Source organism: Berghia stephanieae, chromosome 2, assembly GCF_034508935.2.
Source record: "Berghia stephanieae isolate SIO BIC M18660-M18661 chromosome 2, UCSD_Bste_1.3, whole genome shotgun sequence".
Taxonomy (NCBI): Eukaryota; Metazoa; Mollusca; class Gastropoda; order Nudibranchia; family Aeolidiidae; genus Berghia; species Berghia stephanieae.
In genome coordinates this window covers 48,908,069-48,928,628 of record NC_088361.1, presented here as the reverse complement: position 1 = coordinate 48,928,628, position 20,560 = coordinate 48,908,069, and the positions used below count along the sequence as shown (strand labels likewise).

General features: G+C 35.1%; 2 protein-coding genes across 3 annotated transcripts; one reads left to right on the top strand and one right to left on the bottom strand.

Moving 5' to 3' along the window:
• Nucleotides 1-2,724: 2,724 nt before the first annotated feature.
• LOC144965068 (uncharacterized) lies at nucleotides 2,725-15,983 on the bottom strand. 2 transcript variants are annotated; one of them, XM_078899966.1, is made up of 9 exons: nucleotides 15,893-15,983; nucleotides 13,937-14,088; nucleotides 12,396-12,929; nucleotides 11,561-11,782; nucleotides 10,376-10,474; nucleotides 9,827-9,954; nucleotides 8,606-8,739; nucleotides 8,050-8,321; nucleotides 2,725-5,953 (listed from the first exon to the last, which is right to left on the bottom strand). In XM_078899966.1, the coding sequence occupies exons 2-9, from the start codon at nucleotides 14,025-14,027 to the stop codon at nucleotides 4,815-4,817; spliced, it is 2,619 nt and encodes an 872-aa protein (XP_078756092.1). In that variant the 5' UTR covers nucleotides 14,028-14,088; nucleotides 15,893-15,983; the 3' UTR covers nucleotides 2,725-4,814. The 2 variants fall into 2 exon arrangements, with proteins under 2 accessions (XP_078756092.1, XP_078756093.1); XM_078899967.1 differs by having other exon boundaries at nucleotides 15,748-15,924.
• A 193-nt stretch (nucleotides 15,984-16,176) lies between these two features.
• LOC144965067 (immediate early response 3-interacting protein 1-like) lies at nucleotides 16,177-20,560 on the top strand. Its single transcript, XM_078899965.1, has 3 exons — nucleotides 16,177-16,367; nucleotides 19,903-20,001; nucleotides 20,443-20,560. Exons 1-3 carry the CDS (start codon nucleotides 16,277-16,279, stop codon nucleotides 20,496-20,498), a joined length of 246 nt encoding a protein of 81 aa, XP_078756091.1. The 5' UTR covers nucleotides 16,177-16,276; the 3' UTR covers nucleotides 20,499-20,560.

Here is a 20,560-nt window from a genome sequence, read left to right as displayed (position 1 = left end):
AATTCCATTGATAATGGATAAACTCAACCTTGATCTAAACTCAACCAATCTTTCTGGTCCAGAAGTGTTGGCTTTATATGGATTCTACTGTATAGCCGCTGACCACTTTTGCCCTATAACCATTTTGAATATCGTGTCAGTTTTGCTAAATACTGATCTGGAATGTTAAAAATGCATATCAAAGTTCAAGCCAGAACTCTTTCTTTTAAAAATTCTATTCATCCAATGTACTCAAAGCAAATCAATTTTAGCCATTCAGTAATATGTTAACAATCGAGATTGTTTGTCACGTTAACTCTACAAATCAGCAGTGTAAAAATTTAGTGTATAACATAATGGAACTGACAGCAGAATATAAATTTCATGACACGTACAAATGCATATTTGAAACAAAGATAATTACAAAATTATACGCTAAAAATAGCAAACAAAATAAAATATAACATACTTATAAAAGACATTCTTGGAAAAAGTTTTTTAATCTCAATTCATTTATGGGTACAACCAGTGTCAACCTTCTGATGAGATTTGTTTGGTTTAAGGAGTTCAAGGTACTTGCAATATGTGTGTATATGTATATATATGAGTGTTGGTGGGTACTTGTAGGTATGAGAGTGCTCGATAACATTGATTAGAGCATATAAAACAAATAAGAACACACATTATTCTGTCGCAGAACAATGTGTGTTCTTATTTATTTTATAATATTATATATATATATATATAATATATATATATATATATATATATATATATATATATATATAAATCTTTCACTGCCGGTACAATTGCTTGGGGAAAATGTAATCTTTAAAAGGAGGAATTTCCTCCTATGACCCCAAAAATCGCGGATTTCCGCAGACCCGAGGAAAACCTTAAGCACTAATATATGAAATACGCAATATATAATAATAATTTTTTTTGTAATGAGTTTTAAAAATGAGTAAAGAGCTTTCTCAAAGGACTCAACCAGGGACCTACAGGTCTTACCAAAAAGACCATGAAGCCCCAGCACCTTCTCAACCAAAGGACCTCTGGCAAAGGCCAAGGCAATGGGATTACTTGTTGTTTGTTTTTAAGGGTTTTACGGCGCTTGCAACACATTTAGGTTATATCAGCGCCAGTAAAAAGGAAGAAAATGGGACAGTAAAAAGTTCTAGAATTACAATTTAAGCATTCAAGAAAAAGTAAGACAAAGGGGAACTGGGAACAAATAGGGATCAGATGTAGATTCCAAGAGCACACCATCAATGTTCTTAGTTTGAGATCACCAATAAGTCTCATCCGGACACAAGCACGGCCCCCACTAAGAGGAATACACTCCAATGCTTACATTATAAATTAGAACAAATATAATAATACATAACAGAGAGATGATTTACAAGGAAAAAAATATCATCTCCCAAAACAATAACTATGCATTCGACTGTTTCCCTCCCAGCCAGGACCCCGACCAGGGCCAGGACAAAACCAAGCAATCTCATTCCAAGACAAAGACAGAATGCAAGCTGGAAAACAGATATAGGGGGATAGAAGACACAATAAGTACCTCCCTGCCCACTATGGGAGGTAGGAACCCCACCCAGTGGGATTACTTGGTTTTCCAAGTAATCCTATTCCAAGACAAAGACGGAAAGCAACCCAGATATTTAGATATAGGGGGATAGAAGACACAGCAATTGACCTTCTGCCCACCATGGGAGGTCAAAAGGCGCCACTCAAATATGGATGCATACAAATGGTGGCTATATTGCAACCTTAATAATGAATGAGATCAAAAGATAAGAAATTATCGTCTGAAAAATCTCCACACAAAAATTTTTTTTTAAAAACATATTCATTTGACAGTCTCCCTCTCAGCCAAAAAAAAAGCCCGGGCAAAACTAAATAGTTTCAAATATGACAAAATAAAAAAAAAACACAATGCCATAAAGAAAGGACTACAGATATAGACAAGCAAATAGAAGAAAGAGAAAAGGTACCCTGATTTTTTGCCATAAAAAGTAACAAACAAAAATGAATATAACAGCTTTACACAAAATAGAACAAAACGCTTAATATGTAGTATTTCAGACTCAAAACCTGTGTCTGAGGTTCGATCCCCAGTCGAGGTATATTGGTTTTTTGGGATGTTTTTTTGTTTTATCTTGTATTTTTCTTTCTTGCTTTGGTACCTTTCATGTACACTTGTTTGGATCTTTATCTTACACTGGTGCCTGCTCCTTAATTTCTTAATCAAATCTGTAATATTTCAGACTCAAAGAACCTTCCTCAATTCAGCTGTTGTATTCTTTTTAGTTCATTACTTATTCACAAACCTCAGCTTCTAGCAGCACAATAGCCACTTTGGCTCTGAACCCTAGAACCTAAGGTTTTAGACATGTCCCTATTGATATACAGAGGTCAGTGCTGATAGTAACTAAAAGTGAAAAAAGGAGGAAAACTTTGAACGATTGCCATAAAGCCCCATTTTTACTGCACTAACCCCCACTTTTAAAGCAATTGAGATGATAAACTATCATTGATACTCTAGCTAACTTGTGGAGAGTGGGGAAACTGCACTTATTTGTCCCACCACACTTCAAGTCTCTCACTGCCAGTACATTTGATTGTAATTTTTAAGGAGTAAATTCCTCCTTCGACTCCAAAATCAAGGATTTCTGAGAATCCGAGCAAAACCATCAGCACTGATGGATGAAATTTTTTTTTTTTTAATGGCATCAATTTTTGTTAAACAAACCAATGTAAGAAAATGAAACAATAAATAAATAATGATAAACAAAAATTCAAAACCTGATATGACAAGATAAAGGACAATGCATAATAAATAACAAGATAAATCGTGCATATTATTTCTGTAGATCACACATTTCTATAGTAATCAATGTAAAATAACAAAATACATTCCAACAACACAGGTAGGACCCACTGCCTCAAAACAGTTCTAAGTCGGGTTGATTTAGTTATTTCCTAAAAATTGAATGTCCAAAAAAAAGTACGAGACTCGAGTGGGTCTGATAGCTCAGTTGGTAGAACACTCACTTCACACACAAAGAGCTGATATCAATCCCGGGCGATGTTGAGATTTTTTTTTCTGAATCACCCGGACATGATACCGTTTTGAATTGACGGGTTACAAATATGATAATGCATATTTTTGGCTTTCCTGCAATTTGTATCAAACGGGAATTCATCGACCTGGCATTCCATCATATCAAAGTGACTATAGACTATCAATTTCAATAAATTTGTTCGTGTTTGTTTTAATGGGTTTTACGGCACTTGGAGCACCAGTAAGTAAAAAAGGAAGAAATTTGGATAGTAAAATAATTCTTGAATTACAATTAAAGCAGCCAAGAAAAAGTAAGACAAAGGGGAATTGGTTCAAATAGCACAGAAGATATACCATGACCTATCCATTATAATTACAATGGATAAAGTCAATTGAGAGGCATTTCAGAATTTTTACAGATCTAATACTAATATTAAACATCAGGGACGGTATGGATTTTAAAAGTTTTAGATGTAAAAATTAAGCATTTTGCCTGTGTTTTTCATCCCTCTCAGAGACAGCACGCTTTGAACAGAATCCACTGTTATATGAATCAATGAACTCATCACTCATCATTTGACAAATAAAAATATCGACACAACAAGTGATCACATCTATGAAGTCAAATCCGCTAGTCATACTAATGGTAACACGATGTTTTATCTGCCAGATAAGCTCATCATAGCAAATCAAACAGTACAAACATAGACACATCAGGCTCTACAAGTTTGGAAGGCAAGTTTAGTAAAGACTGTAACTATAGTCAGTTCAGCACAAAATGATTTTAGTCAACTCAAAGTTATTTTCTAAGAATTAAGTCATCTTTGTGTCCTCAACTCAATCAAACGATAAAAAAAAAAAAAAAAAAAATTTCATGTTGAACAGATTATACCTGGACTTAGATTCAATATGCATAATATGATATCGTTGAATCTCCTTGACTGAAACCCACAACAAACCTGATTAGCCGAAACATAATCAGAGCAAATAGAAATTTTACTATGCTCTTCAATGATCGCAATGTCCTTTAGAGAAACACATCTTTTTAAAACATCAGGACATGAGAAGACAAATAAAAAATTCACATGTTATGATTCACTTATCTTAACTTACAACACAATTAGCTGTTTTAGATTTTTAATCTCCTGGCTATAAAAACAATAAATTGCCAATAAATAATTTTTTAAAGGAAATTTAAAAATAAGACTTGTTGGCTAAAATGACTATGTCATTAATTCTTTTTAATAGCCATTTGTGTCAGTGCATGACATAATCAGTCGGAAGGTGAACATTTTTGGATTTGCATTTTTTGAAAGAATATGCTCCCCAGAGCATTTTAATCTTTATTTGAAGTAAATTGAGTAAATTTTCATGAAGTTATGGTCTGTATGGAAAAGGTATCCAGCAACTTTTCTCAAATTTCATACTTTTTCAACTTGACTAGCTGTAAAAATATTTACTGAAGATGTACAAAAAGGGTTGATTTAATGATTTATGACAAGAACTCACTTTTGATTTAAAAAATTGACCTTCTAACTAAACTTGGAAATATCTCAGTTCAAACCTTTTCACCATCCGACTGATTATGTCATTCACTGTAACAATAATCAAGTAATAAATGACAAGTTTATATAACAACCTACCAGAACCCTGCAGAATTTTTTTTGTTTAATCAATCAGGATAAAGTTTCATCAATAGGGTCCAAGATGCTTAGAGAGATTCTACAGTATTTTATATTAATAATATATCGATAATATACAATCACAAATTTGTTGAATGGTGAGTAGCTCGATTCAAGATTTCTTGGTATTTTTTCTGATAACATTTGGAACACAAGTAGTCTGAGGCACGACTTCCATAAAACTCACATCCAGCAGTTGTACATTTTCTCGTTTCTTCACTTGATGTATTGCTCACAGAAACTACATTGCTTTTTCTATTCTCTACATTATCATAGCCAGGAGAGGGAGATCGGCCTCTAACTTTGTTTATGTTATCGCTCGACCGAGACGTCTGCGAATCCAAAGATTTTGGTACGGTCAAATTTCCTGGCTGACTGGGATTGTTTACATCTTCATTACTGGACGTGTAAAATTTGGAGTTGCCGTAACAGAAAATTTCATCGGGAGACAAATTTTGCTGACAGCCCCGACCAGGAAAAGTGTTGTACGAGTACTGATTGACACCAACGCCCAAGTGAGAATCTTGAGTTTCTCGTTGTCGAGCTGCATGGCATTGGGAACAGTAGAAATGAGCCTCAGGGACTCCGATCAGCGGGCAGCCCGGGGTTTTGCAATTGGTGGTCGATGCGGCAGCCGGATGAGGGGCTATTTTACTCCGTAATTCAATGTCGCTTTTTCTTTTCAACTCATGGTCTAATTTAAAACGAGCCTGGGCATCTTGCAGATAATTTTGTACCATTTCCTGCTGCTGTTTTCCTCGCTTCTCAGACAACCGGGCAACCAGAACAACATCACGAGGACTATAATGGTCTAATGACGTTATTGCTGTGCTCTGAGTGATGCTGGGACGTCTTGGCTTTTCTCTATTTCCTTTACCCAACTGTTTCAATTTTTTACCAACTGTCTTTCCCAGACTTCCAAATTGCTTGGCTACGGTCTGTCCCTGTTTCTTTTTATCATCTTTCTTTTTGTCCTTATCTCGTGAATTAGGGCCGCTTTCATCTGATTCGTGCGAGCCACAAGAGCCAATGTCACTATCACCGTTGAGATCTGTGGTATACAATGGAATTTTTTCTACATCCAGCATCTTTTTCAGCAGATTCACCTTGTCCTCCAGGGTCAACTCAACAGGAGCGTGTTTGCTAATGTTGGATAACGGATCCACGCAAAAGTGGAGAGGCAGCAGTTTAAGTTGGGGATCCACAAGGGGGATTGCAGCTGAAAAAAAAAGACAAAAACAAAACATAGATTTTAGCAATTACATAATTGCTGATAAAAAAAAAAGTAAATAAAAATATGCAAGCTTTTATACCTATATCCACTAAATGTGCTAATGAGCACTTAGCATGGATATCAAGCCAATAGCGACACTTAACATATAAAACATGATGATCCCCAAAAAATGTTACCTTTTTATTCTCATTTTACACTATGTGGTCATTCAAAGGCCCACGAAGCCAAAGTTTGCCTTAGTAAAGTACAATAACAAATTGTTTTATACCCTTTGGACAGGAACTTGCCTCTCAAAAAGTAAAGTACTTTATACCTGAAAATACCAGTCCCATTGATTGAGATTGTAAAGCAAGTGCTCTACCAACTGAGCTATCAAGACCCAGCTGGAACCCAAAGCTGTCATCCTAGTTATTTCATTCTAATGCAAGGACACCAGAGAGGGACAAATTATGGGAATAAAAAGACTCTGACAGTCGCTCCCACCAACCACTAGTCAGCGTGTCTGGATTTGATGTAAGCTGAAAATATTCAGGATAACTGAGGCCCATACCCTAAAAAGTCGGTAGGAGGAAATCAAGATACCGAAATAAAGGAATTTCTATTATAATAATAAATTTCATTAATATAGTGCTTTACCCCGTTGTCACGGCTCTAAGCGCTTTACAGTAATATAAAACAAAACATATTACAGTAAGACAATTGTTGATGGAAAAGTGATACGAACTTAATTTAACAACAACAAAATATGATAATAGTATTGCAACTTATGGCGTAAAATGATAAAACTTTAAACAAGATTTGAAAGTTGTCAACGAATCCGAGCATCTCAATTTCTGGTGTAAAAGAGGAATGATCCTAACAATTCTTGAAAAAAAGGCTGTACCAATGTATCTTTTGAGTTGAGTCGTTAATATTGATAAAAATAATAATAACAATAATAATAATAATGATAATAATAATAATAATAATAATAATAATAATAATAATAATAATAATAATAATAATAATAATAATGATGATGATGATGATTTTGATAATAATAATAATAATAATGATAATAATAATAATAATAATGATAATAATAATAATAATAATAATAATAATAATAATAATAATAATAATATTAATAATAATAATAATGAAATTTATTTATACAGCACCTGTCCCATAAAATATAGCTCTAGGTGCACAATATACATGGCATTCAATATGGTGAGAAAGATAAAGTGAGTAAATTTTTACCTATAATGTTTTAACTATTATGACAATCTAATACATTTAACATATTTTGTGATTAATTGAAGAAGGTCAAAGGCCGAAACGGCGTTTGCTTTGTGTTGTTCCCTTATATATGAGTCACATTTACTCACTTTATCTTTGTCTCCATCTTATTGGCTCATTTAGGCACCTCTAGTTTATGGCAATCAATATACATCATTTTTTTAAAATACTCATATCAACAACATTTAAAAGATCAGAATACACAATTATCTTTTAAAATAGAAATATGCTTATCATTATCATTATTACTATTTATAATTACTATTATTATTATTAGTAGTAGTAGTAGTAGTAATAGTAGTAGTAGTAGTAGTAGTAGTAGTAGTAGTAGTAGTAGTAGTAGTAGTAGTAGTAGTAGTAGTGGTAGTAGTAGTAGTAGTAGTATTACTGTTATTAAAAATGTAAATTAGGGTAAATATGCTCTATGAGGTGACAGATGTGGTAGTTATAATCAACAATGAAATTCAACAATAAAGAAAAAATATATATATATTGAAGAAAGATGCTATTTTATTTACATTATGTCTATTATTGTTTACAACATGTCAAGCTCTCATTAGATGCACGCTTAGCTTTCCTTGAAATTTTGCTTGTAGAAAATACATTCTCTTGACAACATGTTCACTCCTGTAAAACTAAGGCAGATAACATTTCTGTGCCACATTGTAATATTCTAATATTGCAGAATTTTACAGTAATGGACGGGATCATGGGAATTCCCTCTGAAAAAAACAGGAATGATTCCTCGAAATGCAGTATGGTAAAGGCCTTTGCGATAACGATTCTGGTCACCAACTCACCAGGAAGAAGTGGATAAGCCTGAGGGTCCTGCTCCACTGGAACCAGTGCAGAAAAATGGGCAGCATCGTAGGTAAGGAGTAATGGAGACCTGTAGCATGGATGGACTTCAAAGGGGAGATAAATCCCGGCAAAAGGAATAGGAGCCAACGCTTCACCGCTGGAGCTTTTGAGGAAGGTGTCAGCCACTACGATGATGGGCCGCTGTAGAACATGGGCCAGGACAAACACATGGAATTCTTCAAGGCTTTCATACACCACAGGCTCTTCACAGCTGAGTAAATAAAACAAAGAAGATTAACAGTCACACATTCTCATTGCAGCAAGAAGATATCAGAGTATGTTAAATGCTAATAGAAAATGGCCTGATGCCATAATGATAATTTTATTTGCCACACAAGATAAAGTTTCGCTTATTAATAATAATATATTATTATTATATAGCGCCTTATTAACATCTGAAAATGAAGAAAGAAAGAAATTCATTTTAAATGATTTGGTAAAATTTTGGTAAAATTAGTCAAAGTACCAAGACAAAAACGGATGACTGTCACATACCCCTTGGTTAGAGGACTATCACAACAATTATTTTGTCGGTTTGGGTCACGTGCACCCCTTGGCTGGGGTGATGCAAGGCGAAGCACATTGTCCCACTCTGCTCTCCATTCTGCCTCATTAAACACCAAGCCAGACTGAAAGAAATCCAAAAACAAAAAAAGGCTAATTTATTTATCTCTTTTTATATTGTTTTCAACATCTCAAATGTTAAATAGATTGCAGTTGTTATGCAGTTATCTCATGAGTTGTTATCTCAGGTCAAATGTAATTTTGTCAGCAACAGAGGTGTTCTGTTATTACTAACCATCAATCTTACACTTTATCATGTTTGTTATTGCTTTCCCAGTCAATAAAGAAGTGAGCTTTACACTGAACTGTTTACAATGAAATAAATCAATCATGATATCACATATCAACATTTTTTATCAGATTGATTTCGACTGAGAGAAAGATAAAGTGAGTAAATGTGACTCATATATAAGGGAACAGCACAAAACGAGGCACAGCCTCTTAATTCTATTGTGCGGCTATGTGGTCTTGTGGTATGAGACTCGCCTTCAGATCGGAAGGTCCTCGGTTAGAGTGCTACTCTGAGAGGGTGCATAATTGAGTCCTTGGAAAAGACTCTTTAATCACACTCAATCACTGTACTCGGGTGTAAAATGAGTACCTGGCCGTCTCAGTTGGAAAAAAATTGTAATTCGGCCTAACACACATCACGTCTTGCCCTACAAGTGTCGCTGTTGACTAAAGGCCCCTTGTTTATTGAATATTGCACTATATAATTATAATAAAACTTTATTATCCAAAGAAATGGAAATTCATTCTGGTTCACATTGATGCCAATATAAAATACAATTATAGTATTGTGGACATATGCACATACACAACCCATGTCCCACACTCATCTAGGCTATATACACATGCACAAACAACCACACACATGCACAATCGATTCTCGAATATAACTAAATATAAAGCTCAAGTTTATTTGAGACAGCCTCGTATATTTTACCTATTAATATAATACTAATACTTGTCATTTATGGAAACAAATTACTAACTGAATATTAGAAACAGACCGACACACATTCATGGAAAGCGTCCGTAGGATCAGCACAGCCATTTTCATTCATTCATTCATTGTCACACTTTTATTTCTCCTTAAAATATAAGCCACAGTTTCAAATATTGAAAAGAAAGTAAGATCTGAAATCCAACCTCTTTATTCCCGAGGGTCTGCTGGTAACGCCATCTTCTGTAGAGAGCATCTTTATACCTGGATCTGGTGAGTGTCTCATTCAACTCTTTCCTCAGTATCAACTGTCTGTCATGGATCCCCCACATGGCTACAAATAAAAATATAAAAGTAGCTCTTGAAAAACTTGTGTAAAGGAAGTCCCACCTGCTACCACTTTGATTGCAAATAGGTCTATCGAGAATGCAGACATTCCAGCCTGCTTCAAGGAAGCTCTAACTACTCCACTCTTGAAAAATAAAAATTTAGACAGCGATCAATTTAAAAACTACAGGGCAGTCTTGATCCTTCTTTTCATTTAAAAATTAATAAGAAGACTCAATGTCAAACGTATCAACAACTACATAAGTTTCAACAATCTACTTTGAGCACTGTCAGTGGATATTGCACTATATAAAAGCTCAAGGTTGTACCTTTTTTTTTTTTAAGTGACATTAATTGGCTTTTATTTTTAAAATACTGTCAGACCACTCCACTTCTGGAGATCCCAAAATTGTCTTTATGTTTCTTACCAAGAGAAGCAGCATGTAATAAACAGTTCCCATCTCCCGATGTGGCCATGGGCATCAAGCGTTGACTGACTCGCATCTCAGCCCACCAGTTTAAACGACCTGAATATGAGGAGCAGTTGAAAACAACACAAAATAATTAGCAAACTTGTCTATTCCTTACAGTGCAAACTCAATGATGAGCACATGGGGTTTTTTTTTTTTTTTGCTTTTCTTTTAAAGGGTTATAGGGTGCTTGTGACACATTTAGGTCATTTCAGCGCCAGTAAAAAGGAAGAACAAATTCTGAAATTACAAGTAAAGGTACCCAAAAAATGGTAAGACAAAGAGAACTGGTTCAAATAGGGAATAGATGTAGATCCCAAGAGAACATTATCGGTGTACTTAGTTTGAGATCACCTAAAAGTCTTATCCAGACACCAGAACAGGATCCCAATCATAATACACTCAAATTTTTACAGAATATATTCAAAAAAGAAAACATAACATACAATACATAACAGAGAAATGATTTGCAAGGGGAAAAAAATTAATCTCCCAAAACTAATACCAAACACTTGACTGTTTCACAAAGGATTTCATTGTATTTGGTTATTCTTAAAGACAAGTGAGCTATCCCACATCATAAAAAGGTTTTAACAAAGTTACTTGGATGCTATTTTGTAATACGATAGACTTCTTTTATATAAATCTCACGCGAATTTCCAGATATAACACGATACACTGACATCGTGGGATAAATAAAACATGGCTTCCATGACTTTCATTTTACTTCCAAAATTTAGATAAAACTGAGCATAAACATAAGAGTTTTGAAGAATTATGGGATAGCCATACCTGCCCTTAACCCTTTCCTTACCTACAATTTTCAGAATTTTCCCCAAAATTTCACACCCACCCAACACAAAAATAGTTGTTTTTTTCTCAAACAGAAAAGCAACAAATACACTCTATACATAATATTGATCAGCAAAATGAACTCTACAACACAGTGTCACGTTTTTATAGCTATAATAAAACATTTGTCTTTAAATTGTATGATTTACAAAAGAAATCTGAATGATAAAAGTGCTGGTTGTGTCGTAAAAAATGTGACTATTTTCCTATAGTTGGTAAGGAGAGTGTTAAAACCATCAATTTATAAGATTGTCTAACAATTGTACATTGAAAACAAAACAATAAAATAACCTGCTTGTTCCAAAGACACAAGAGTGGATGTTTCAATGAGTTCCTTCTGCACAAAAGCCCGGAATCCCTCCTTATACGGAGACAGGTTTGGAAGAATGAAAGTTTGTATATACATATTGTCATGACTGTCTTTCTGAATATCGGCCTGGACGCTGTGACGGGCCTCTGAAACGATATCCTCATTTTCTATGATGTTTGAAAAACCTCTTTTTAGTCTTGGACCTGGAATAGTTCAGAATAGAAATAAAATGAATATATACGCATTTATACAACGCATTTCCTATACTCATTGAATTTCAAAATGTGCCATATATTCACAAAAATGAATATAACAGCTTTAAAAAAGAACAAAATACCAAACACGGAATGTTTCAGGCTCAAAACCCGTCTTCAGCCAATAACAAAAAACAATAAATACATTACTAAATTCCAGATAGACGACACAGATTTTTCTACAGAGCGCAAGAGCGCAATATCCACTAAATGGGGGTCCCTGGCCAACAGCAACACGTAACATGCAGAACGAAATTTTATGCCTGTTAGGACATATTATAAATTTTTTCTGACAGACAATGCTGTTAATGGCCACGTACTCATTTTACACCTAAGTATGTGAGAAAATGTGAGTAAAGAGCCTTTTCCAAGGACTCAACTATGTGCCAAGCCATGCTCGAACCATGGACCTTCCGATCCGAAAGCAAGGGTCATACAAACAAGACCACATAGCCGCACAGAATAAACCCATACCCGATGGGCCTTATGGCTCAGAAGGGCAACTGGCTTTGTGTTTTTGTAACTTTATGAATCACCTACAAAATAATAAAATTATACTTACTGGGATTAAACTGTTTCTTAGAAACAAAATTTTCATCAAAGACATCTTCTTCTTCATGCCTGTCATCTTTATTCTGACCGCTGTTGCCAGGTACAGTCACCGACAGCCGGGAAGGATCGGACACTCTGGACTGGTTGTTGCCAGACGATTCGGTCCCTCTAACCTGAGAAGACTGCTGACTTACAACGGAGGCTGAGGCAGGCACGGGTCTGGACTCGAGGGTAGAATTTTTGGTGTAAGGCAATTTTACAGACAAGTTTTCAATTCCATAATTGGATGCAGCATCTCTGGTAGACGTATTGGAAGGAAGACACACTTGAGAGGGTTGAATGGATATGTTTGATTGACGAGCCAGGTTTTTTCTGTTGTCCAGATTGACTGCAGTGCCCAACCCTGTCTCAATGGCACTGTAACCAGCTGGAGCCACGGGTTGTGACTGCTGTCTAATCTGACTGTGAGGAATATTTCTATGACCAGAGGATACACACATCTTCTCGATTTCGCTGTAACTGTTCATGAGGTTCCATTGATTCCCTTTTATAGAAGACAAAAATAAACAGAATAAAAGTTTGGAAAGACATTACCATCATGTTTAGAAAAGTGAGTGGAGCAGGCACTAATGTTGATAATAACAAGAAATGAAGTGAGTTGGAAAGTGCCAGAAGACAATAGAGAATAAAAACTTTGCGGCGGCGATGGGGGCTTGAACCGCAACCTTACTGGCACGACAACTCTGCCTGGCCGGGGAGGTTGTGACTCTACCGTATGAGCTATCCACGACCCCAAAACAAGTCGCTTCAAACTCTAGTCTATCTAGAGCCACTCTCCCCGACCTCTTGAGGTCATGGGTTAAACACACACAAAAGTTAGTTGGCCAGCATTTAAGCGTAATAGCCAATATTCTCAACACAAACAGATAACATAGAAACGATTGAGACATTGAGTATGCTCCCGTAGTTGGAGTGAATTTTAATTCAGAAAAGTGAGTGGAGCAGGCACTAATGTTGATAATAACATGTAATGAAGTGAGTAGGACAGTGCCAGAAGTCAACAGAGAATAAAAACTTTGTGGCGGCGATGGGGGCTCAAACCCGCGACCCTACTGGTACAACAACTCATGTTTAATGTTGGAGGAAAGGAATATCAACTAACAATGTTTCAATAAAAAATCTAAATAAAATGATATTTAAAACAAGAGCAATACCATCTATACCAGCCAATATTTCAAGATGTAATAAGGACTATGTTTCTTGAAAGGAAAAAAAATGATAATTAAATTGAGATTCAAACCCAAGAACTCAATGTTAATCCAGTCAGCCTCCTCACCCCCTACAATCAAGCACAGTATCATAAGCCAATTAACATATATGTTAATTGGCTTATATATTTCTTCAGCTTTACAAAAGTATTGTCAGGAAGAGGATCATAATCTTCTACATCAAATTTCATAAATAATGACGGACAAAAACACACACTTGGAAATGGATAGAATAATTACTGAGAGAGACAAAGTACAAAAGATGTTGGATGTTGATACATACGGTTCAGAATGTTTATAGCTTTATCTCTGTCAGTGCCTGTATTCTGCATGAATTCCTCCAGCATTACCATCCGACTCCTTTCGCCAGCCATGATGATGATGATGATGATGATGAATATAGGCTTCACAACTCATGCCACAAGAAAAACAAAACTGAAAACAAAAGGAAACAAAAAATATTATCGAACCTAATCATACCGGTCTTTACATAATCATATTTCAAAAGCCAATGAAACAACTTACAAGTTATCTTTTTTATAAAATGCAAGCTGATAAAGCTGAAGTTCTCAATATTAGTGATAATGAATGATTCATAAAAGCAAAGTTCCTTAGTCAGAAAATAAATCATCAATTATTTTGCAAATCAGTGAAGTGAAATAGTAGATATTCTGAGAAAAGAAAATCCTTGTTAGTTTGTTTTATTAAGACATTTAATAATGCAATCAACATAATTAGGTCATTTTAGACGGTAATTTCATGATTATTCCTGTTTTTTCAGCTCAAAGAGATGGATTATATGCTATTTGTGTAAAGCTTTTGTACTGAAATGAATAAAACAGTAGTATATTTGCAAGTGATTTCTACAGCAGTTTCTACCCCTGACGTAATTTTTTAAAATTTTAATGGATAAACTTCCCACAATAGAGAATTTAATATATATCGAACTGCAGTCACTGCATCTGCAAAGTGGGAATTTTGTACTTCTGTCACGTGCATTGTCAGCATATAATTAAATAAATTAAAATCAAAGCAGCAGCTATTAACCGTGATATCTGGCCTTGGAAATCACTCGAAGAAGATTATACAGAAATAATAAAGGAGAGTCGAAGAAAATAAGTAAAACATCTTATTAATGCTAACAGTAATGAAGAATTTAAAAACCACAACAACAAAAAATACAACAAATTATTATTTAGTCATTCAATTACATCAAATCAAAAACTAAACTGAGATATTTACATCGACTCCACAAATGAACAATTTGGTTGTTTTCTCTAACCAGAATAAAATATAACTTAACTTAGGACACCAAGTTTGAAAACCATCAAATTTAAATATTGGGTAGCGTTTAAGTATACGAGGAGTGATGAAAGTATCCAAAAACCATTGAGTCGTCAGGATACTGCTCCAAAATATAAGACTTGAAAAGAGCATAAATATCATTCCCATATCTCATATGTATCTAGCAGATAATTATCAGCCATGTTATTATTATTTGGAAAATAATGATATGCTCATTGATGTTCTGCATGTATTTGACATAGCAGAGATATTCAGAAAATAGAAGTTATTTGTTGAATATTATAAACATAATAAAAATAGAAGTCTAGTGTGAAATTATTATTATTATCGTATTGTACATTTTATTATGTAACTTTTCTTTATATATATAGAGTTATATAGAATCTCCATAAATAAACTTCCTGTGTGTTTATAACTAAAAACTGGCATCAAAACATGTATTGGAGTGGTTCTACCATCATATTAAATCTTAACATTAACACATTTCCTAGACATAGCCATGTCATGAACATTTAAACTCTGCAACAAAAAGAAGACAAGTGAAGGAGTCAAAGTCAAGGAGTGGGATAGGAATAAGTATAAGTAGAAAGAAGATCTTGAATGAAGATGCGATGTGCGACCTGTGATTATAACATTTGGTAGACTTGACCACTGAATTGAGTCCAAGTGTAAAAAAAATCTCTCTTAGCAATCATGAGATGCCAACACAACCCCGCACTTTGGCTGTTATTATTATTCGCCAACTTTTTTGTTTGTTTACAAAAAAAAATATATCGAATATCTACACACTTGGTCCTACAATTACAGTCAATTATTATTTCACGTATTTTTGTCCTGCACTTGCAAATTTTCGTTACTGAATCCTCGTTCCAAAATGCATCTAATTTCATATTTTGATCTAAGAGTAAGATTCTACTTGCTACTGTTACTAAACCTTATGATGATGATTAATCGTTGGTGTTGTCTGCCAGCAAAGGGAAAAAATCGAGAAGGTAAACAACCGGATTTGATTATACATAAAGTGCGCATGCGTTAAGTCACTTAACAAAGTTAATCTTGCACTTATTAAAGGTTACAAATTGTGCGGAAATTAATAAAACCGTTGCGGCAAATTGCCTTTTCTTAAATGTGTTAAATATTTCAAGAATTCAGAAGATGATATATTCAACAACTGTTCAGCTTTTTATGTTTTTGTTTCACTGAGCTTTATATCATCAGACAATTTTTCTTTCCATTTAGAATCATAGACCGTTTGTTTACGTTTAACTGTCTATCAAGTCTTCCTGGGTAACGCCTACCAATAACTTCCGTTGCCAACATGGCGTTCGGTCTCTATTCTCTCATCGAAGCTGTCATCTTATGTCTAAACGCTGTTTGTATCTTGCACGAAGAAAGATTTCTCGCAAAAGGTCGAGTGTTGAAACAAATATGAACTTTTTCGTACAATGTATATATTTAACTTTAAGTACAGCCACAACAGATTCTTATCTTCCTAGTCCAGTTTAGTTTCACTTTCGCTCTTCCTTTTCATTTTAATTTAATTACTGAACTGACAATTGTTGATGATGTAAATTGCAAATGTTAAAATACAATAATCATAAAAATGATAATGCCATTTGAATTTTATTAGTCCAGTCGTTTAATACTTCGATATTCTGTTTTTGTTTTGTTTTTGTTTCTTTGTTGATTTTTTTTTCTTTATGTTTTTCTTTGGGGGGGGGGGGGGGGGGGGGCTGTGTTGATTCTATTTATTTTCTTGTACTTGTACTTGTTTGTAATTTGTAATACTTGCAATTTTTGTTTCTGTAGTAAATTACAAATCCTCAAGTAATGACCTAGACCTACTTCTAGTAGGGGTGCACATATTATTACCGAGTTATAGTTACACGCCGAAGCAGGACGACCAATCGACTTACCGATAACGTGTTCAATTTTTTCTCGCGTCCTCTCGTCTAATCTCGTCACTCCGGAATAGAAAGAGGAGGCGGAGCTTATATGATATAACGCAATGAAAGTTCTGTCCGATGACAGGTGGGGGGATATCACCTCTCCAAAACTTACCTTATTATATGAGATCTTGAGATTCTTATCCAATCATCGATTGCTCGTTTGACAGTTCGCTTGTGAACAGTTAGGAGATCATCTCTTGATTTATGGGCAGGCGGCTTTTCGTAAAGGCGGTAAGTGTTGTATACATCAAAGAGTACCGCTGACCGATGGGTAAATAGTGGTTGTGTAACCCAAAACCCCTGCCGACTCGACTGCAAGGTCTTGTATGTAATAGTTGCGTCACCATCTCAATGCTCAGGAATAAATTAGTGAGGCAGGACTCTCAGTATATATATATATATATATATATATATATATATATATATATATATATATATATATATATATATATATATATATATATTAAAAAAACAAACAACGCTTTTGAATCACACAAGATACATCAGTGTGCTGGTCGCATTGAGAATTGAAAAATGAGATATAAATCAAGAAAATCGACCGGAAAATAAAGAAACTATCATTAAATTTTTAAAAATTGAGCAATATTTTTTTCTAAATCAATCTACTAGAAAAAATTTTTATTTCTAAACCTATTTTTGTGAAACAAAGATAAATGTTCTCCTTTTTGCAAGCTGATTCAAACAATGTGGTTTTCAAATTTATCGGATACGTAATCATTTGGAAGCTACAGAGAAAGGTGTTTTTGTGTAATCCCTTTCACACACACGCGCGCGCACACACACACACACACACACACAAACATATACAAACAAGACACATCCCTGGTCATCTATTACCTATATTATTAATGTTAATGTATACATCCCATGCTGATTGTCACTACCCCCCAACCATTTCCACCATCCAAGTACCAGCGGCCTTTTCTCTTTGATTTCGTAACATGGTCTACCGGAAGCCCAACACCTCGGTCGTTTGTGGGGCAAACCCCCCCTCCCCCCTCTCCCCACCTTCCCCCGTAATCAATTTATAATTTTCTCTCCGTATAGAGCGCCACATGCACAATTATTGAATGACACTGACCTTGCCCCTCCCCTAACACATGGTAGATGGAGGCCTGAGGTAGTCTCCATTCTTTCCTTCTCCGTTTCTTGTCAGCTGAAGCCAACAGCTATCCTCTATCACGTGACCTTAGATCCGATGCTGCATACCGCTTGAGAGTCTTCACTATCCAGATCTCGTTCATGGTCACTTGAGAAGGCTATATCCGTTCGGGTTCGGCGTTCGGCCCCTCGTTCGGCCCGATTTCATTAAAAGCCTATTATCAGGTCTGATTGCCGAACGCAATTTGCAATTATGTGCCCATATTAACATTGTTGTAATAATGGCAATTGACAATATTTTGTGTTGGTTTGAGAGCATTTCCGTTTTACAATACACTACAACAATGAGCCCATAACAATTTGGTTTATCAGATATCAGAATCAGACCTGCATGTTGTCAATGACCCGTCAGCCAACAATTCAGCTCAGATCCCAAACTATATAAATAGACCAATACAATACAAGAGGAACTAAAATATCGAAATACAACAATTAGAAACAAAAGACTACGGCTATTCAGACTCTACAGAGCACTTAACACTACCAATATTTTATATCAGTTTGTCAAAGTTTTATGACAGGTTTGTGAATTTTGTGGTGATGTGCCTATAGGGTCTAATCATGTGGACACCTCAAAGCTCTGTGCAGTTCAAATTTGAGTCCTTGGAAAAGGCTCTTTACTCACATTCTCTCATCACACTTGAATAAATGAGTACCCTCAGTACTGTCTCTATTTTTTGAAAATATGTAACAACTCCCTAACTTACAGGCACCAGACACGTCCTACATATTCAATGTTGCTGCTGACTTTGGGCCACTTTTAAAGGGCTTTGTAGAACACATCTTTTGGATATTGTGCGTGATAAAAACTCAAGTAAAGAAGGTTCAAAAGTTACGTCCTTAGAGAACCTCTTTACTCATGTTTTCTCACCATTCTCAAATTATAATGGATACGTGGCCAGTAAAAGCATTGTCGTGGTTGAAAAGATAATTGTAATATAAATACTTATGGGCAGAATGTCTCATCCTATTTGTTAAAGCGTTTTGAGCACATGCCATGCTTATGGTTTGCTTAATTTCAGTTTGTTTTGTTTTGTTTTTTTTTTTGTTTTTTTTTTTTTTTTTGGGGGGGGGGGAAGCAGGGATAAATAATAATATTTGTTTTTTTTTGGTTTTTTTTTTTGTTTTTTGTTTTTTTTGGGGGGGGGGGGGTTGTTTTTATAAATCAAAGATGTTTTTATAGCATACAGCTTTTTTGTGCTTATTGTTCTAATGTTTTGTATTTCAAAGATTCATTTTGTGTCCCTGGGTGGGGTTCCTGCCTCCCATAGTGGGCAGGGAGGTACATACTGTGTCTTCTATCCCCCTATATCTGTTTTCCAACTAGCTGTCTGTCTTTGTCTTGGAATGAGATTACTTGGTTTTGTCCTGGCCCTGGCCGGATACCTTGACTGGGAGAGAAACAGTCAAATGCATAGTTATTGTTTTGGGAGATGATATTTTTTTCCTTGTAAATCATCTCTCTGTTATGCATTGTATTATGTTTTCTTTATAGTATATACGATTTGTAAAACATTTGAGTGTATTCCTCTTAGTGGGGACCTGTGCTTTTGTCTGGATGAGACTTTTAGGTAATCTCAAACTAAGTGCCTTGATAGTGTGCTCTTGGAATCTACATCTGTTTCCTATTTGAACCAATTCCCCTTTTGTCTTCTCTTTTCTTGGCCACTTTAATTGTATTTCTATAACTTTTTACTATCTTATTTTCTTCCTTTTTACTGGCGCTGATATGACCTAAATGTGTTGCAAGTGCCGTAAAACCCTTAAAAAATAAAAAAAATAAACATTTTGTGTCCTCATTTTTATCCAACAGTCGGATGGGGTATTGATCAGCACCAAGGATTTGGAGAGGCTCCTGGCTTGAAATCACAGATTCTCAATTTGATCCGGTCAATACGAACAGTTATGAGATGTAAGCAATGAGTATTTTGTTTGAATTTGGTTTGAAATATGTAGTAATAGTAATAGAATTGGTGTAGATGGTTTTGTGCAGCTATGTGGTCTTCTGGTATGACAAAGTGCCGCTATGTGGTCTTGTGGTATGACACTCGCTTTCAGATCTTGGAAAAGGCTCTTTACTTACATTATCTCACTGTACTCAGGTGTAAAATGAGTAACTGGTGGTTAACAGCTTTGTCTCTGTCGGAAAAAATATGTAATATCGCCTAACATGCTTCATGTCTCGTTTTGCATGTCACGTATTGCTATTGGTCACAGACCCTTTGTAAAGTGCTTTGAGCATGTTTAGTGGATATTGCGCTTTAAAAAAGCTCAAATTTTAAGTTAGGGTTAGTTTTAAATAAAATATTATCATCTTAACCTCTTTTCTATTTGTATTTTTTTTTCTTTTCAGTTCCATTGATAGGCGTGAACATTGTGACGATAGGTTTAAAACTTTTATTTGGATGATGAATGGCCGTGAGATGACATCGTTGTATGGAGTGATTTGATTACATAGGAATGGATCATGC

Excerpts from the sequence above, each read along its gene's own strand:
- LOC144965068 (XM_078899966.1), bottom strand. The coding sequence starts at position 14,027 with ATGGCTGGCGAAAGGAGTCGGATGGTAATGCTGGAGGAATTCATGCAG. Across the intron at positions 11,783-12,395 it reads TAAGAAACAGTTTAATCCCA|GTCCAAGACTAAAAAGAGGT; the intron begins GTAAGTATAATT and ends GAACTATTCCAG. Across the intron at positions 8,322-8,605 it reads GATAGTCCTCTAACCAAGGG|CTGTGAAGAGCCTGTGGTGT; the intron begins GTATGTGACAGT and ends TTATTTACTCAG.
- LOC144965067 (XM_078899965.1), top strand. The coding sequence starts at position 16,277 with ATGGCGTTCGGTCTCTATTCTCTCATCGAAGCTGTCATCTTATGTCTA. Across the intron at positions 16,368-19,902 it reads AGAAAGATTTCTCGCAAAAG|TCGGATGGGGTATTGATCAG; the intron begins GTCGAGTGTTGA and ends TTTATCCAACAG. Across the intron at positions 20,002-20,442 it reads AATACGAACAGTTATGAGAT|TTCCATTGATAGGCGTGAAC; the intron begins GTAAGCAATGAG and ends TTTTCTTTTCAG.